Source organism: Nerophis lumbriciformis, linkage group LG21 (assembly GCF_033978685.3).
Source record: "Nerophis lumbriciformis linkage group LG21, RoL_Nlum_v2.1, whole genome shotgun sequence".
NCBI lineage: Eukaryota > Metazoa > Chordata > Actinopteri > Syngnathiformes > Syngnathidae > Nerophis > Nerophis lumbriciformis.
The window spans coordinates 19,774,013-19,793,486 of NC_084568.2; the positions used below are offsets into that span (position 1 = coordinate 19,774,013).

Here is a 19,474-nt window from a genome sequence, read left to right on the forward strand (position 1 = left end):
AATATGGTTTTTTTCTCTCTTTCTCAATGTGGTGAAAATATTATTTTCAATTAAACATTTTTAGTATCGATTTGTTTGCTAATTATTATTATTGTTATCCATCCATCCACCCTCTAATGATAATAATAATAGAATACAATAATAATACAACAATTATAGTGAGTGATTGTACACATGATCAAACAAATCGATACTAAGAATGTTTAATTGAAAATAATATTTTAACCACATTGAGAAAGAGAAAAAAAACACCCGCTGGGAAACGTGACCACGCCCCCTTGAGTTGTCCCGTGGTTTTTCACTGCGAAGGTCACGTGATCATGCCATTGGCTCATTACTTCCTGTATCATCAGTTCTCCAGTGGGGGGGAAAAAGGCACAACGGATACACTCGGCTGTCTGCTGTGAGGAAATATATTTAAAGCCTTTTGCTAGTGTGGGTTCGTTGGGGGCGAAGCCGCGTTCAACCGTCGTTCCGCTTCGAGAAGAATGCCCGCGTGAATGGCCTGCTAGCTGTTCGGCCTTCTTGTGTCCTTTTTCACGATCTTTTTCCCCCTCCGTTCTGTGAAATTCCCATCAGCAGCCAGAGCTGGTGACACTTGACGTCATCATGTCAAAATACACCAGCTTTCCCGAGCCCATGGAAGACCAGAACCCTTTCCAGGTGAGTGACGATATATATAGCGAGAAAAAAGCCCGAATTAGCCAATAGTTGTCATTAATAGGAAATACTGGGACAGTGTTGGCTGACGTGTTGCCGCTCATGTGACATATCTTCCTTGTGTCGCCCACTTGTAGCGCCTATTTTTATGCAGGCGAATGCCGCCTCGTGCTAATGTTGTGCTAATTGTATCAAGTTTTTATGTCCCCAGGACCCAGCAGTGACCCAACACAGCAGCAACACCGAATATGCCACACTGGATCTGTACAATCCCTTCGAGGGCACAGCCGAGGTGAGCCACAGAGTGGGAAGGGGTGGAACGATTCGATTCAGATTTTGTGGTTGCCGATATGATCCAGGGACGATATCATTTTTTTTAGAGCGCAACGATCCGAGACGATTCAGTGCGTTGAAATCGATTCAGCAACTTTTTAGCAGATACAATCAACCAGTGTGACCAGTGCCGGCCCAAGCCTCCATGGGGCCCTAAGCAAAATTAGATTTTGGGGCCCTCTATTTCTGCCAATAATATTGATTGATCATTCACACACCTACTATAAACTCATTGCGGCTCTGGCAGTGTTGTTTACATTATCCTATTGTCAGCCTGGCATGTCTTTACAAATGACATGTCATTTATAAAGATATGGGGGTGGCCCAGTTTATAACATAAATAATACCAATGAATGAACGAATGATGTCCAGAGTGCCACATATGGTTCCTAATCTTAAAATGTAGAAAACATTCAGCTACAAGAGTGGCCTGGGGTTGAACAGTCCAAGTGATAAAGCTTTGTATTTACAGTAAAAGTGTCATCTTGTCTCATCAGTCTTGTACATATTAGTCTTTAATTACTAGTTTATATTTTTAGTTAATTGTTCATTTTTAATGTTTACTTTGTACAAAGAGAGCGCAGTCTACTGAAGTTAAATTCTCAATAGTTTTCCCCTTTGAAAGACGCAAGGGAAATTCCTTCCATTTCACCATGTTGCTACAATGATCTTCACTGTTTTCATGCTGTTTCAGCAGTGCACCTATGTTGACCCAATCCAGCTGTCCCTCGGCTGCCAGTTTTTAGGACTTTTTGGAAAATAATTTGCAGCAAAAGCAATAGACTGCATCTTTACTTCTTGAATAAGTCAGCCAGCTACGCTTGACTTTTTCTCCATTGACTAGCTGTCTTTCGGTATAATGATAATGAAAACTTCGGCCATCATGCCGTTTGGGGAATGAAAAGTTCTCCTTAATAGACAGTGGTCCTCTGATCACCTGCTCAGTCCTGTCTGAATCTGAGAGGAAAGAAGGCCACTCAGCTGGGTCAACTGGCTGAGCTGATGATGGTCCATGGTGTGAAGGGGACGTTGTGGTGGAAGTTGCTGAGGAAGTGACCAAAGAAAGACAATGACTAAAAAAGAAGGACCTATAAGGTCATTAAATTGCACTGTTGGACATAATTATTAATCTCAGAATGTTCTGCAGTACAATGAGCAATTACAAAGGGTGTTTTGCAGTTAACTTACTAGATAAATCAGCTGTGGTTTCAGACATGGAGGGGACAGTGGGCACAGAGGGTGGAGGTGTGTGAGAGAGCACTGTAGAGGATGGAGATGGACCTAAGATGAAATACATACATACATACATACATACATATAGGCACACATATTAATGAGATACTTTGACTATATTAATTTCCCTTCAAGTGTAATGTTTATACTAAGAAATTAAATGTATACCGTGACAGTCTTTTCCTCACCTGATTCATCACTCACAGTTGAGCCTGAGGATGTGGACTGGCTCTGGGCTGATTCTGTGCCTCCAAAGTATTTTAACAATGCTCCTGGGGAAGTTTCACATAACTTATGAGTTGATGTAAAAAATAATGTTTATTTTACTCAAATAAATTACCGTGCTCTGCTGCAAACAATTTGTGCAAACAACATATCTCACTAGTAATCTGATGCTAAAAACATATTGCTAGCACCTGATGCTAAAAACATATTGCTAGCTAGCTAACGTCACCTAGCTAAAGCTAATTACAGCTACAAATCTCTTTGATAAACTTTTTATTACCAAGTCATGCAAACATACCTTTATCATGGCATTTTTTCTCCTCTTCCACTTTCTTCTTCTTCCTTTTTTCTGCACCTGAAGGATATGTCCTTTTTTGTGACATTGTTTTGCCTCTATCTGCGCTTTTGATGCCCAGTGCGCACTGGCATTGCACGGCGGGCGGCAAACGTCACAGGTGCAGCAGAGGCAGTTTTACATTTAAAGAGAGGCAGGAAGAATCACTAGGCCTAGATCAGCAGCAGCACTCTGTTGACCTAAAATTGTGTTTTTGTACAATAATATATCTTTGATCATTTAGAAATCATCAGTCAGACTCGTACATGCAAAAAATAAAAAATAAGAAATTTTTGTTAATTGCTTTTGGGGGCCCCCTGGTGGCCGCGGGGCCCTAAGCAAGCGCTTAGTACGCTTATGCCTTGGGCCGGCTCTGAGTGTGACCATACCTGCCAACCCTCCCGAATAGTGCCCCTGCCGAAAATCTCCCGGGGGGCAACCATCCATCCATCCATCCATCCATTTTCTACGGCTTATTCCCTTTGCGGTTGCGGGGGGCGCTGGAGCCTATCTCAGCTACAATCGGGCGGAAGGCGGTGTACACCCTGGACAAGGGCCAACACATATAGACAGACAACATTCACACTCACATCCACACACTAGGGCCAATTTAGTGTTGCCAATCAACTTATCCCCAGGTGCATGTTTTTGGAAGTGGGAGGAAGCCGGAGTACCCGGAGGGAACCCACGCAGTCACGGGTTCTCCCGATTTCCACCCGTACAACAATATTGGGGGCTAAGGCACTGCCTTTAGAGTCCTCTCTCACCTGAAAAGGAGACTATTATATATGTCTCCGTTATCCATAGGTTTATCTATAACCCATAAAGTAGGCGGGCACGTATGGCATCACATTAGTGCCAAAAATCCGAGCGCATAAAAACTGTTATCGCGCGCTGATTCTCCACTTCGTGCGCGCGCGAGACACCCTTTTGCGCGCGTGTGGTGCTTTTCTGCGCGCGCGCGACGCCTTTCTGCGCGCTCTCTGTGTACTCCTGGCATCTCTCCTCGCGCTGTCATGTTTCTTTTTGGCACTTTGGGGGCGGGTATGCTTAGACGGCCTCTCCTTTCTGATTGGCTCTGAGCATTTTTTCATATGACCAATCATTCTCCAGTGTAGCAACGTTGTAGCCATCTTACCTCGGACAGCTAGCCTCAATCATTACATTGATGTCAATAGTACATGTACTAATTAAATTACCATAACTTGCTCGATTTTGCACCAATTTACAAACGGTTTGCCTTGTTACAAATCTTATTACATGTAGATATGACATAGGATGCTGTACCTGTTGAAATTACCTCTTTCGCTTTAAAAAAAAAAAAGACTTAATTGTGCAACATAGTTGTGTAGGGTCAGTGTTAGTCAGTTCTCTGATTATTTTAAACTGTTTCAGAATACATTATTAAAAGCTATTTTTAACATTTTAAAAACAAAATTCAAAGATTATTTCATTAATTTTATGGCTGAATCAAAAGAAATTCCATAAATTAGAAAACAAATGTTCAAGAAGAAGTGAAAATATAAAATAATGTTATGGTTGGATGTTATTGCTGGTGGACGAGTTCTGGCTGAAAGATGTGATTATGGTGTTTGTTGTCTTATTATTTATTTGGGTCACATTTTGTATTACCCTGTATTGTGTTTATGTGGTATGAAATAACCTTCATCAGCGCGCAACATTTTTTTATCCACTTCTTCCTCCGTAAATCTTGATACATATTGACGATGACCCGCCCTGCTATACTTCTGATTGGCTCTGAGCATTTTTCAGCATTTTTCACCTGACCAATCAGAAAGAAGGGGCCGTCTAAGCATACACGCCCCCAAAGTGCCAAAAAGAAACATGACAGCGCGAGGAGAGATGCCAGGAGTACACCGCGCGCGCGCAAAAAGGCACCACGCGCGCGCGCAAAAGGGTGTCGCGCGCGCGCACGAAGTGGAGAATCAGTGCGCGATAACAGTTTTTATGCGCTCGGATTTTTGGCACTAATGTGACGCCATAGGCACGGAGCTATTTCTCAACGTGTGTCTATTCCAGCCGGCACGTTAATACACTGACACACAACATCCGGATTCCCATCATGCCCCGGACCATCTTATTACCTCACTCTTCACCACCTCAATAATTGTGCTCTGGACATTGCATTGCTGCAACATCAACGTAACACCCATCAGACATCTGACTGTTCCCACCCCCACGTCCCTCTTATCGCGATCTTCCTGACAATGCGAAAATGCTAAAACCTGCACATCAATGCAGTTTCTATGCCGCTGGACAAAGCTCAAACAAAATCTCGTTGTTCATGTATGACTTAAGTGTTATTATGACTATGACAATAAAAAAATTGATTGATTGATGCATTGCTTCAAAACTACGGCAAGTAGAAATGTCCAAAAACATAACAGAGACGAAGCAGAAGAACGAAGAAGAGACATGGCGACGACGAGTAAGAAGAAGAAGTACGCTTGCAAGTTCCAAAATGATTGGAAATCTCCCGAATTCGGAGGTCTCAAAGTTGGCAAGTATGAGTGTGACTGTGAAATACAACCTGGATACTGCCGGTGAAGTTATTCCTGATATTTCTTGTAGGGGAATTACCGTTAAAATCACCCATCATGGCTGGATATGTATTTTCATGTCCATTGATCATGTCATTTATTTGGGCAGCCTCCTCCTTAGCGAAGGGGTGGATCATGTACGCCAGTGTTTTTCAACCACTAGTGTGCCGTGGGAGATGATGTCATTTCCCCTAATTGGGTTAAAAATATTTTTTGCAAACCAGTAATTATAATCCGCAAATGTGCCGTTGTTGAGTGTCTGCGCTGTCTAGAGCTCGGCAGCGTAACCGTGTAATACTCTTCCATATCAGTAGGTGGCAGCAGGTAGCTAATTGCTTTGTAGATGTTTGTCGTGATCACAATATGCAGGAGGCAGCATGCAGGTAAAAAGGTATCTAACGCTTACACCAAAAAGAAACAAAAGGCGAGTGCCGCTAAGAAAAGCCATTGAAGCTTAGGGATGGTTATGCAAAATGAAACAAAAACAGAATGCTGGACGACAGCAAAGACTTACAGCGTGGGGAGCAGACGGCTTCCACAAAGACGTCACTTGATTGACATTCACGGCACCCGAGGGTCTTGTGAGATGACGCTGGCTGCTGCGAGTGCATTATTAAGAAAAAATGACAGCGAGAAGGGCGAGAAACACTTTTTATTTCAACAGACTCTCGCGCCCTACCTGCCGTCAAAACTCTAAAGACCAACTGCACAGTCCCTGTCTTCACAATTAAAGCCCTGCTTCATCCTGCCTGCGCTAACAAAATAAGAGTCTCAGAAAGCTAGCGTGCACAAGCTAGCAAGCTACAGAGTTTGCCGCCAATGTATTTATTGTAAAGTGTATAAAACGAGTATGGAAGCTGGACAAATAAGACACCAAAAACCAACCACTTTCATGTGGTATTGGACAGAAAGGAGGACTTTTTTTTTCTCCTCAATTTGAAAATGAGGATGTTATTAGCACTGCTGTCTGATTCCAATCAATGCAAGTCGTCCGAATCAGGTAATACACCAACTTCTATTCTTGTCTTTATGAAAGAAAGGAATCTATATGTGTTAAACATTCTTGTATTATCATTAAATACATTTAACTTGTCAACAAAAACGTGTCTTTCATTAATAAATAAATATAAATTATATATATGAATGAGGTCGATCCCCTCGACTTGGTCAATTGAAAAGTAGCTCGCCTGCAGAAAAAGTGTGAGCACCCCTGATCTACATCTTTTAGCTACATGTAAACCATTGTGGGGGGCACTATGAGCAGGTGGGCAAAGTGTCTTGCCCCAAGACACAATGGCAGTGACGAGGATGAGGGGAGCGGGGATTGAACCTGGACTCCTCAAGTTGCTGGCACAGCCGCTCTATCAACAGAGCCACGCCGTATCCAGTAATTAACTTTGAAAAAATATTTTTGTTTATGCAGACAGACTCATAGCTTTTGTCTTCATCAGGCCTGGGCAATTATTTTGCCTCGGGCACCAAATTTAGAGAGAAAAAATATGTCTGGTGACCAGTATATCTATTTTTAGGAACACTAATACAAAACCTCACAATAATGTCTGATTGAATGCTAAAAACGTATGACAGACCGCCTTAAAAAACGGAATGGAATTTTACATTTTTTTTACTGAATGAGACACCCAGAATGTACATGGAAAAAACATAATGTGGGATTTACAATATTAACTATGAACGATAAAACACTGAATATTGACAACATATGAACGTCTCACCCCCTCTCGATTGACATATTTTACAATCAAGCGAAACGCAACAAAAATGCAACAAACACAGCGAAATATGAACGCGAAGGGTAAAAAAAAAAACCTACTATCTGATATATCACTAAGCTTTAGAACTTTGTTGTAAAAATCTCGGTCGCGTCTGTCCCTGACACCTGCATTTCAGGCTCACACTCTGTGGAAACGCTCCCCACCCACACTGCTTGGTGCTTCGTCTGAGCTGCTGTGACTTAGATTACCAAAGTAACTAGTACGTATATCATACAAAAGCGCAGATTCCAACCATTGAAATACTTTGTATAGTTCAAGACTTACGGTAATTTGAAACCATCACTGCCATCCTAATGGCGGCTACAGTTTCCATCTTAAAGATCTAAAAAAATTATTTGGGAATGTCCGGCGGGCCAGATTGAAAATTTGCCCAGGTCTGGTCTACATCATGCTCTGACATTGGATAAATAGCTGAAAAAAATATACAGCGATTATAATGTTGGACGTTGTCCTTTTGTTTATTGCCATCATGTGATCACGACTTTCTCGCTATCCCATGCAATTTGAAGCTGATATATTACCACCAGGGGACATTTGGCTTACCGGTAATCATTTTATTTTTTTCCCCCCAATTTTTGTTACATTGTGGCACTTCTTACTGGCGAGTCGGGAGGCTATCTGTGTTTCCTGTGTAGGTAAAGTTGGCACACCACTCTCAGCCCACCGAACCAAAGATTGTGAATGACTGTATAGAGGGCTCGCTGTGTTCAGTTATGTCTACTGTTAAATAAATGCTCTCAGAGAGCGATGCACAGAGTGAGACCACTTTCACGAGGCTTAACAATTTTGATTGCCAAACAAGGCTGTCACTTTAATGCCGGTGACGTCGGAGGAAGAAAAACAAGCAAAAATTAAAGCTGCAAGCAGCGATGGACGGGACCGACTTTGAGGGCTCATAAAATCCGAACCGGAGCAGTAATTAAAACTCTTTCATCAACTTTTAATCAGAAGGGTTCAATCTCTCTCCTGTGCTAATTTGAAGCAGACACGACAAAACGCGTTCAGAGGAGATAATGTTTGAAAAAAGGTGACTGTTTTTACACAACTTTTGTTTTGAAGGGGGAATTGCAAACTTAATGTTGATTTTTGGTGGGGGTTGTCAGTGTATGAAATATAGGTCTAAGTGAGACCTACATAGAGGTTTTTGTTTCATGTCTCTATGACATTCCTACTGGGAGTTAGAGGCAGTTTTGTCTGTGTTTTCTTCCTAGGGGGCGCTAGAGCGCAATTTGGAGTTTTGGGGTTTGGTTTTTTGATTAGATCGCAATGTTCGCCAGTTCTGATGTGTGTGTCCAATTTGGTGAGTTTGGAAGCATGTTAAGGGGGTCAAATTACAGCTCAAAGAGGCGGCGGTATAATAATAAAACGATACAAATTCAATAGGGTCCTCTGTCCCAAAGGGACTCAGTCCCTAATAATTAATTAAAACCTTGATGTCAATTAATTGTCCAGCCCTACAGTGTGCCATGCTCTACACAATGGTTGTAATTGTTTGCATGGGTTTGAATTATAGTAGTAAGTGTATTTATTCTCAAATTATAGTTCAGTCAAGAAATATCAGTTGCTGTTATCTGTATCCCTACAATAGATTTGTATGTTTTTGTTAGTGTATACATTTTGGGCAAAAGCGATGTAAATATATATACATAAATATCGTTTATCGGTTGTAAATGACTGTAAATTATTGGTTCAAATTTCCATTATTGTGAATCCCTGTTTCTCACCTTCTTTCACAAAGTGCTGGTATCCACAACTTTTTTTGGCCCCAGGTTGGGTTATTTTGCAGTTGTACAGAGACCGAGTTGTCAACACTTAGGTTTTCTTTGTTTGGGCACTCGATTCCACAAAACGATATGTGGGCAAACTCGACTTAATATGACTTTTTGCTTTTCCCTTTTTGTGTATTAGCCTCCACCTCCTTATGAAGCCACCTCTCCCTCTGTTCCATCAATGCCTGCACAGACCCCACCCAGCCGTACCACGCCTACTCAGCCGAACAACTATGGCTCCTATAACACTCACAACTCCCAGGTATTCTTTGGTCTCGTGCATCAACATCTATTTTTATTTTATTTTATTTAGTTTGTTGACAGTGTGCACAATACATTATTGACAGGGAATAGATTGGTGCACCAGATTTAGCGAATAGCTAATTTTCATCTGTAGTCCTGACAACACACATGGGAGAAATAAATAACAAAACCTCCAAAACAATAACAATATTATAAAACTACATCTACTCGCACAGAAAAGAGTACAATATAAAACAGCAACATATTCAAAAAGCACATCACATGTGAGCCTCATACTTGACAACCTTGAGACCTCCGAATTCGGGAGATGGGGGTTTTGACAGTGACATCACTATTGGGAATTTCCCCTCTCCTAAAAATCTTTGTAGCACAAGAGCATTTTGACAATACAGAAAAAATACATAAATAATACTTACCAATGAAATGTACAGTTTAGGCCAAAAGTTTGGACACACTTTCTCATTTCAATGCATTTTCTTTATTTTCATGACTATTAATTGACAATTGTAGATTGTCACTGAAGGCATCAACACTATGACACCTGTGAAGTGAAAACCATTTTAAGTGACTACCTCTTGAATCTCATCAAGAGAATGCCAAGAGTATGCAAAACAGTAATCAGAGCAAAAGGTGGCTTTTTTGAAGAATCTAGAATATAAAACATGTTTTCAGTTATTTCACCTTTTTTTGTTAAGTGTGTTCATTCATAGTTTTGATGCCTGCAATGACAATCTACAATGTAAATAGTCATGAAAAGAAAGAAAACACATTGAATGAGAAGGTGTGTCCAAATTTTTGGCCTGTACTGCATATATGTTTATACAAAGTATAAATAAGACTAAAATAACAATTAGGACATAATAAAAATGTCACAACACAATTGTACACTACCTGGTATGTGGTTGGACTACTTTACATATCCATATCAGAACAATGACATTGACAATAAAGAATTGTTGAACCAGAAAAGTGAGTCCAAATGCTGCGAGGTTTCATTTCGACTCATACTCATTTAATAGTTCAGTTGGATTGCATGATGCATGTGCATAAAAAAAGGCTCCCAAAAAACAGCCCGTACCTTCAAATCGGTTCTCATCTTTCTCTTTGTAGTCTACATAACATGTTATGTTAGTGCTTTGTTCAAAATTGTGCATAGATTTTATTTTAAAAGGTCGACTCTGACTGGCTGTTGTCACATACATTTCCACGATGTTTATGCTATAGATGACCATTTATTTATCCCTCTAGTCGCCAAGAAGCACTTTTGATGTAACGAGCTGTGTGCTTTTTATAATCATTTATTGTTTGCATTCTTGTTACTGTATTTTCCGGACTATACGCCACTACGTTTTTACCAAGCTTTGAAAAACGACTCATCTATGGATTATTCTTCGCTAACGGCTAAATTATGGAATGGATTAAAAAAAGAAATCAAACAATGTACTAAAATTATCCACTTTAATAAATTCTTCAAACTCAAAGTGTTTACAAAGTACAAGGAAGAAGAATCCTGATAAACATCTTGAACCTTAATAAAAACCGAGAAAATGTTATTCATTCATTAACAGAGGTGGGAATCTTTGGGTACCTCACAATTCGATTACGATTCAGGAGCTACAATTCGATTAAAAATCGGTTATTTATGCATCTTTACAAAATCTTTTTATGTATATATCTAATTTCACAACGTACCGTATGTATCTGCGGCTTATGCGGAATATGTGAAAAAAATGTTTTATTCTAAAATGTTGTGGGTGCGGTTTATATACTGGTGCGGCTTATAGTCCACCAAATACAGTATTTTACTCTGTATATTGTACTGTGTGAGCTATGAAAGATAGCTGAATTTCTAAAGGTATTAATAAAGTATCTATCCAATTTGTGTCTTCATCCTGAGCTCATAAACCACACCCAAATTTTCCTGCACATCAACAGCAGGACTACTAAGGCAAAACTCAGAATAATTTACATGACATTTGAGTCGGCATACGTTGGAATCATCTATTTTGTTTATGGGGGATTTTTGATGTGTTGTATTTGTCAGCCTGCAGTCAATGCAACCACGACAGAGCTGATGAAAAAGCAGGAGGAGCTCGAAAGGAAAGCTCGGGAGCTGGAGAGAAGAGAGCGCGAGCTTCAGTCACACAGCCTGGGGCCTGGAGCATGTGAGTGTGGGAGGCTGGAGGGGATGAAGAAAATGCGACAAGTTAAAAACAACCTAAATACACATTCATTTGAAAATAATTGTTAATTAAATGTTTGTGCTTCTACATCAGCCCGTCAGAATAATTGGCCTCCGCTGCCTTCATTCTGCCCGGTTGGCCCCTGCTTTTACCAGGACATCAACGTGGAGATCAGCCAGCGCTTTCAGCGTATCGTTACCCTCATGTACTACTTCTGGATGTGTAAGTTTGTGAAGTTGTTAAAGGGGAACTGCACTTTTTAAAAATGTTGCCTATTGTTCAGAATCATTATGAAAGACATGACGAAGGATGGATTTTTTTTTTAATGCATTCTAAATATTAAGTAAACGGAAATAAAAACAAATGGGAGCTCCACTATTTCGCCCATAAAATGCAATAGATAACTATTCAAAAACTGTCAATACTCCATTTATATTTCGTGACTTGAATATTAACCATATATTCGTGATATTGTGAATAAAAGCGCTAACGCCGACAAACTATTTATAGCGGTGCTGTGATTACTACTGGACTTACATCATCTAGTGATCTGCTGCTTCCTCGCTTCCTTGCTCCCTGTAAATTTATTCTAGATCATAAATTAAGTTAAAGTTAAAGTACCAATGATTGTCACACATACTAGGTGTGGTGAAATTTGTCCTCTGCATTTGACCCATCCCCTTGGTCACCCCCTGGGAGGTGAGGGGAGCAGTGGGCAGCAGCGGTTGCCGCGCCCGGGAATCATTTTTGGTGATTTAACCCCCAATTCCAACCCTTGATGCTGAGTGCCAAGCAGGGAGGTAATGGGTCCCATTTTTATAGTCTTTGGTATGACTCGGCCGGGGGTTTGAACTCACAACCTACCGATCTCAGGGCGGACACTCTAACCACGAGGCCACTGAGTAGGTAGTATGCATCTCACCTGGACAGAAGAAGTCTGAGTAGGTATTTCGAAAAGTTAGTACACTTTGACAGCCATTTAGGACCCAAAAATGGCCAGAACGACACGAAAAGACACTTGGTCCCCCGCCCCCCACCCCGTTTCTTTGTGGGGATTATGAAACATTCTTCACCTAAATGGGAATATATGAACATCCCAGCAGTTGGCATCCTACTAACAGCAGACCTCGCACAGTAAGTGATGTTTTATCATGTTTGTTGGCTCTAATAAAGTCTGCAGTGAGCAATAATCAGTGATTAAGAAGAAAAAGCAAAAAAAAGCAAACGTGATGAGTTTTTTTAATTAATGCGCCGTGTATGCTCAAAATACGTAAATATTAAATGGCATTATAAATGTACCTGTTACTACATTACACATATACTTACATAATGTATATAAAACCTTAATGGAGGTGTTTGGATGTTTTTTAAGGGCTTTGTATGCAGAATTGCGCGGCTGCCATAGGCTCCATTGTAAGCGGACTTTTGATTAGCATTTATTTAATATATATTTAGAATTGTCATGTCACTCATAATGATTGTGATATATAGGCGAAATAAAATACAAAAAAAATTCGGTGATGGGTAGATTTGCCATGCAGACTGGAAGAGAAAAAACTGTTGGCGGTAGTACGAGTATGGCGATATATTGGTACGCCAGCTATTGCAATATTTAAACTTCCCACAACATTATTGATATACAGTATACTCTCTTGTTGTGTATTCTTTGTTTGCTTTAAACCTCTTCCATTGTTCCTCCTTAGTGAGTCGAGTCATCGTTGTGGGAGACGCCCTCCAAAAATGCAGTAGTTGTGTGCTTTTCTGACTCCGATGTAAAATAATACGAGAAATACTTTTATTCCATATTTGTATCTAAAGTCAATTTTTTCTAAACCGCAAACACTACAGTACTGGCTTAATTCTTCATTAGTTCTCATCCGTGCTGGTGTGCTCAAGATATGCATTCAAATTCCTCAGGTCCCATGGTGGTATATTCAAAGTGTACTAAAATTGCTGTTAGTAAATCCACCGGGGAACATGCCGTGTTGTGTGTGAGTGTGAGGTGCTTTAAATGTGCTTTGTCCAATTTTTACACAGTTTAACTCTGCACTCGTTGAACAAGTGCGATAGATCAGCTGCAACAATATTGAGGACACAAATGTTGGCAGCACTTTCAAAGCTACTTAAGCTACAGTGCTACAAATACAATCACCTATTAACAGGCTATCATCCTATTTATCCTATTATGGTATGATCCTATTTAATAACAACAAAACAAAATGATTAAACGTATAGCTCCCAATGTCTACAAAATGGCAGAACTTCGGTCTTTATTTTAAGATGCATAGTGAAGCCTGCTTTTTCTTACTTCCTTTTTTTTTGTTTACACTATAAAACGGATTGGTGCATACAGTGTGGGCTCATCTTGCTATGGGCTCAGAGGTGGTGTAATGTCAATTAGTGTTGATTTTTTTCTGTCTCTTCTTTACCTTGTCCAGTCAGCACTTGCACTATGGTCTTCAACCTGATCTCTTCGCTGGCCATGTTTTGCATCGACACTTCTGTAGGTGTTGGTTTTGGTCTCGCCATTCTCTGGGCCCTCCTCTTCACACCCTGCTCCTTCCTCTGCTGGTATCGGCCTGCATACAAAGCCTTCAGGTGCACACCATCGCCACCCACAGTCCTAAAATAATTTAGTTCCCATGCTCTTTTAAATGTTTTGGAAGTGAAATTGTGATGATTCTAATCTACATTTAAAACTCTTCTTAGAGGGCTAGATGAAATGTATTGGACATGCTTTGGTATAAGTTGTAAAACTGTACTGATGACATGTGAGAATGTGTTTTTTTTTTTTTTGCATTATTCCAATAGTAAAACTTAACTATTTTTATTCAATTTAACACTGTAATTGTTTTCCTTCTTATTTCTAGGAGTGACAGTTCCTTCAACTTCTTCATCTTCTTCTTTATTTTCTTTGCCCAAGTGATCGTTTACATCATCATGACCATCGGCATCCCTGGATGGGGGTTCAGGTATGTGATGCGGAATGCAAACACAGAAGTTTGAGCAGTGAAAGTGGTTCAAATAGTACATGTAGCGATTGTGGTGTGCAGCTCCTCCGTCATTGTGTTCGCGCGGTGCGGCGGTAGTTAAACTGGTACAAAGGTGATTCCCGGGCGCGGCACCGCTGCTGCCCACTGCTCCTCTCACCTCCCAGGCGGTGGAACAAGGGGATGGGTCAAATGCAGAGGACAAATTTCACCACACCTAGTGTGTGTGTGACAATCATTGGTACTTTAACTTTAACTTTAAATAGTATTTCAGCCACACTCAACTTCACCTTGCGAAAAAGCGACAAAACCTCCGACTTGTGGTGGTGGTTTGTGTCTTTCAAGCCCTGGCTCTCCCCTCCATCTTTATAAAGACACGCCCTGCTCTCCAAAATGGCATACATACAGTCGTGATCAAAAGTTTGCATACACTTGTAAAGAACATAATATCATGGCTGTCTTGAGTTTCCAATAATTTCTACAACTCTTATTTTTTTGTGATAGAGTGATTGGAGCACATACTTGTTGGTCACAAAAAACCTTCACGAAGTTTGGTTCTTTTATGAATTTATTATGGGTCTACTGAAAACGTGACCAAATCTGCTGGGTCAAAAGTATACATACAGCAATGTTAATATTTGGTTACATGTCCTTTGGCAAGTTTCATTGCAATAAGGTGCTTTTGGTAGCCATCCACAAGCTTCTGGTTAAGTTTTTGACCACTCCTCTTGACAAAATTGGTGCAGTTCAGCTAAATGTGTTGGTTTTCTGACATGGACTTGTTTCCCTCAGCATTGTCCAAACGTTTAAGTCAGGACTTTGGGAAGGCCATTCTAAAACGCAAATTCTCGCCTGATTTAGCCATTCCTTTACCACTTTTGATGTGTTTGGGGTCATTGTCCTGTTGGAACACCCAACTGTGCCCAAGACCCAACTTCCAGGCTGATGATTTTAGGTTGTCCTGAAGAATTTGGAGGTAATCCTCCTTTTTCACTGTCCCATTTACTCTCTGAAAGCACCAGTTCCATTGGGAGCAAAACAGGGCCAGAGCATAATACTACCACCACCATGCTTGACGGTAGGATGGTGTTCGTGGGATTAAAGGCCTCACCTTTTCTCCTCCAAACTGCTGGGTATTGTGGCAAAACAGCTGAATTTTTGTTTAATCTGACCACAGAACTTTCCTCTAGAAGGTCTTATCTTTGTCCATGTGATGTTAGACATTATGTTATTTACAAGTGTACCGGTATGTAAACTTTTGATCTCGACTGTACATACAGTGGTACCTCAATTTAAAAGTATTTTAACACACGAGCTGTCTCTTGGCTTTTTGTTATGCTTTAAATTGCAAACATAATTCAGTTACGAGCTTGGTTTCACATACAATTCTCTTACTTTTTTTTAAATCCTGCTGTATTTTTTGCTCCCTACCTAAAGGTTGTCTTTGTTCCTTTGTAGCGGCTGGATCGTCAGCTTGGCTGCGCTTAAAAAAAGCATCCCTGTTGGTGCGATCATGATGATGAATGCCATCCTTTTTACTGCCCAGGCCGCCGTTGGAGTGTTCATGCTGAAAAAGGTGACCTTTCAGAATTATTGTCTCGCTAAGTTTTATACTAACACTAAGTTTTCTAAAGCGTAAGCTGATTATCTATGCATATTCTGTGTTTTCGTTTTTGTATACTACTCCTTCTCAAAAAGTGGGGAGCGATGCGTTGCCAGGGGAGGCGTGTGACCCGGGAAACATGCTTGATCAGTATCATGTAGTATCATGCTTCAAAAAGCTGTGCTCTACAAAACTTGTATCCATTAAGCCTGACTTCCTCATGTTGATTTTAAAAAATCAGAACAAATAGTTTTATACATTTTTGTTTGAAGGGTTCAAGTGTTTTGTGCTGCTGAGTTAATTTTGCTGATCAATTGTAATTTATTGAGTTTATTTCATCTTATTTTTCAGTATCAAATGGTTCGAGTAGGTCAAAAAAAGTTTATAATTTAATTAAGGATTTAATTTTTCAAATTTTCAGGCATATTGATATACTTAAAATCTTTTCTTTGACTAAAAAAACTACGTTAAAGAAATTATGTGTTGCAAGTGGATCTATATTGCTTTCTTTTCTTAATGTTAAGAATGCAGAGGTGTACTTATAACAATTTTATAGACTAATGATAATATTTATAGTCGTGGAGGAGAATGTGGGGAGCGCGAAATGTTCTTTTTCTTTGGTGGTGCTTAACAGAAAATAATTGAGAAGCACTGTTGTATACATTTAAGTTTTTTTTATTTATTATTATAGTATTGGTTTCATTCTAAACAGTAGAACCCTGGATTTTAATATGCTTTTTAAAAGAGCACTATTATTAGTCACCTAATGAAACCAATTTGGATTCTCACACTATTATGTTAGATCCACTATGGACTGGACTCTCACAATATTATGCTAGATCCACTCGACGACCCTTGCACCGGGCACCCGGGTGGGGGGGTCCCCACATCTGCGGTCCCCTCCAAGGTTTCTCATTGTCATCCCATGGGGTTGAGTTTTATTCTTGCCCTGATGTGGGATCTGAGCCGAGGATGTCGTTGTGGCTTGTGCAGCCCTTTGAGACACTCGTGATTTAGGGATTTATTTACATGTTATCATTACAGGGACAGAGGAACCTTTGGAGTCTTATGTTCTAGTAACACTATTGTTGATGTGTATGTCCTGTTGGCTCTCATAAAACTCCAAAACAAGATCAACATAAGAAAAGAACACACTTATGTGATCTACGGGACAATATATACTCTACAGTCCGGAAAATACGGTATTTAAAATGATGATTGAGGTATTTGAATGTTTTTTAAAACGCTTTACAGGCAGAATAGAGCGACTCCAATTAGCTCTTAGACTTAGACTTAGACAAACTTTATTGATCCACAAGGGAAATTGTTCCACACAGTAGCTCAGTTACAAAGGATGGAAAGGGTAAGGATGGAAAGGATAATGCAGGTATACAGTAGACTAAAAATGTACCATAGTAGCAATATAAAATTATAACATATATGTAATATTTACATATTATATATACAGTATATAACATATACTGTTATTATATTATATTATAATTCTATAAATGTATATTATATTTTTTATCTATTGTTTATACTATTATTTATCTATTGTTAGCTGACTTTTGCCAATGTTTATTTACGAGTCAGAATGCATAAGAAAAAAGAAACATTGATTGATTGATTGAAACTTTTATTAGTAGATTGCACAGTGAAGTACATATTCCGTAGAATTGACCACTAAATGGTAACACCCGAATAAGTTTTTCAACTTGTTTAAGTCGGGGTCTACTTAAATTGATTCATGATACAGATATATACTATCATCATGTGCTTGTCTCACATAAGGATTGAGTATGATAGGCAAAACTTCAGAAAAAGTGCAATTCCCCTTTACGTCCTTTCAGCGATAGAATATAATTTTGCTGTCCAGAAAGATTTAACCGAGGGCATAATGTTTTTTCTTTCCAGGTCCATGGCATGTACCGGAAGACTGATGCCAGTTTTCAGAAGGCCCAGGCTGAGTTTGCCACTGGAGTCATGTCTAATCAGGCTGTCCGCCAAGCTGCTGCCAGCGCCGCTACTAGTGCCGCTCAGGGGGCCTTCACCGCACCTCGCTGATGAAGAGACACAATAGTTCTGGGTGGGTATGTAGGAAGGACGGGAGGTGAGGTTGCCTTTTGAGTAATAAAAGATCATTTGGATATTCAAGTTGGATTAGATTTTAGTGGGTGGGAAACCTGAGTCTCTGTATTTACCCCAAAGGAAACTAAACAACCAGTGCATGAGGCCATGATGTTTTGTAAGTTGTAAATATTATGTGTGGAAGTGTCAAATCAGGACTCAACATATACTGTAAGTGTTCATGTATACTCAGAAGAAAGATATTACACTAAGAGCTGTATTGAATTTAGGACCGTCAGATCATGTTTAAGTGGAGCAGAACTAGCATGGAAAGCATCCATCTTTAATGATGTAGTGGTTGAACCCATCAAGCTTCAGACAAACTTGTTTACGAGGTCACTAACCTTATTTTAATGGCTCGTTCTCTACCAAATGCGCTTTTTTTGTTGTCTCTTAAACTAACAACTCCAAATGAGAAAGCCTATTTATGTTAAAAAGCTCACACACTGTACAAGATGCGCTGTCTGTTCTTTTGGTGCTTCTTGTGTTGTTATGACTCGCCGTTGTTTTAATACAAATATACTGTCATGCAATTATCGCTGAGTCTGCTGCAGTCATTGAATCATTCTGCTGGGATGGGCATTATTTGTTGACTTTTGCTTCACCACATCTTGAAATGGAGAGAACAGAGTGTGAGGACATCCCTCATATTTGCTGCCACCAGCAGCTGCTCAATACATCACAAACTAAACACGAAATGAGAACAGATTCGCCCATTATGGAGGTTGCGGCAGAGCGAAAAACATGAAAAGCAAAACAAAAGCAATACGTACAAACATGTTAGGCCCAAATTGATCAGAAAGACCAGAAGTTGCTACATTTGTCGCTCCCCTTTTTGGAAAAACAATGAGGGGTCTGAATAATCGCCAAATATAGGTAATATAGTTATATCGCTAACTTGGCAACACTGTTGTTGTCCATGTTTTATTATCAGAAATATAAATACAACCACAAATCTCATGTACAGTACAGGCCAAAGGTTTGGACACATCTTCTCATTCAATGTGTTATTTTTATTTTCATGACTATTTACATTGTAGATTGTCACTGAAGGAATCAAAACTATGAATGAACACATGTGGAGTTATGTACTTCACAAAAAAAGGTGAAATAACTGAAAACATGTTTTGTATTCTAGTTTCTTCAAAATAGCTACCCTTCGCTCTGATTACTGCTTTGCACACTCTTGGCATTCTCTCGATGAGCTTCAAGAGGTAGTCACCTGAAATGGTTTTCATTTCACAGGTGTGCTTGAAGCTCATCGAGAGAATGCTAAAGTGCAAAGCAGTAATCAGAGCAAAGGGTGGCTGTTTTGAAGAAACTAGAATATAAAACATGTTTTCAGTTATTTCACCTTTTTTTGTTAAGTACATAACTCCACATGTGTTCATTCATA

The 19,474-nt window shown here is 39.8% G+C and overlaps 1 protein-coding gene across 1 annotated transcript; it reads left to right on the forward strand.

Moving 5' to 3' along the window:
* The first annotated feature begins 310 nt into the window (after window positions 1-310).
* On the forward strand, window positions 311-18,616 carry scamp3 (secretory carrier membrane protein 3). The gene is made up of 9 exons (XM_061982749.2): window positions 311-663; window positions 872-952; window positions 9,048-9,170; window positions 11,217-11,337; window positions 11,449-11,577; window positions 13,794-13,953; window positions 14,226-14,327; window positions 15,804-15,921; window positions 17,866-18,616. The coding sequence occupies exons 1-9, from the start codon at window positions 610-612 to the stop codon at window positions 18,013-18,015; spliced, it is 1,038 nt and encodes a 345-aa protein (XP_061838733.1). The 5' UTR covers window positions 311-609; the 3' UTR covers window positions 18,016-18,616.
* Window positions 18,617-19,474: the final 858 nt, after the last annotated feature.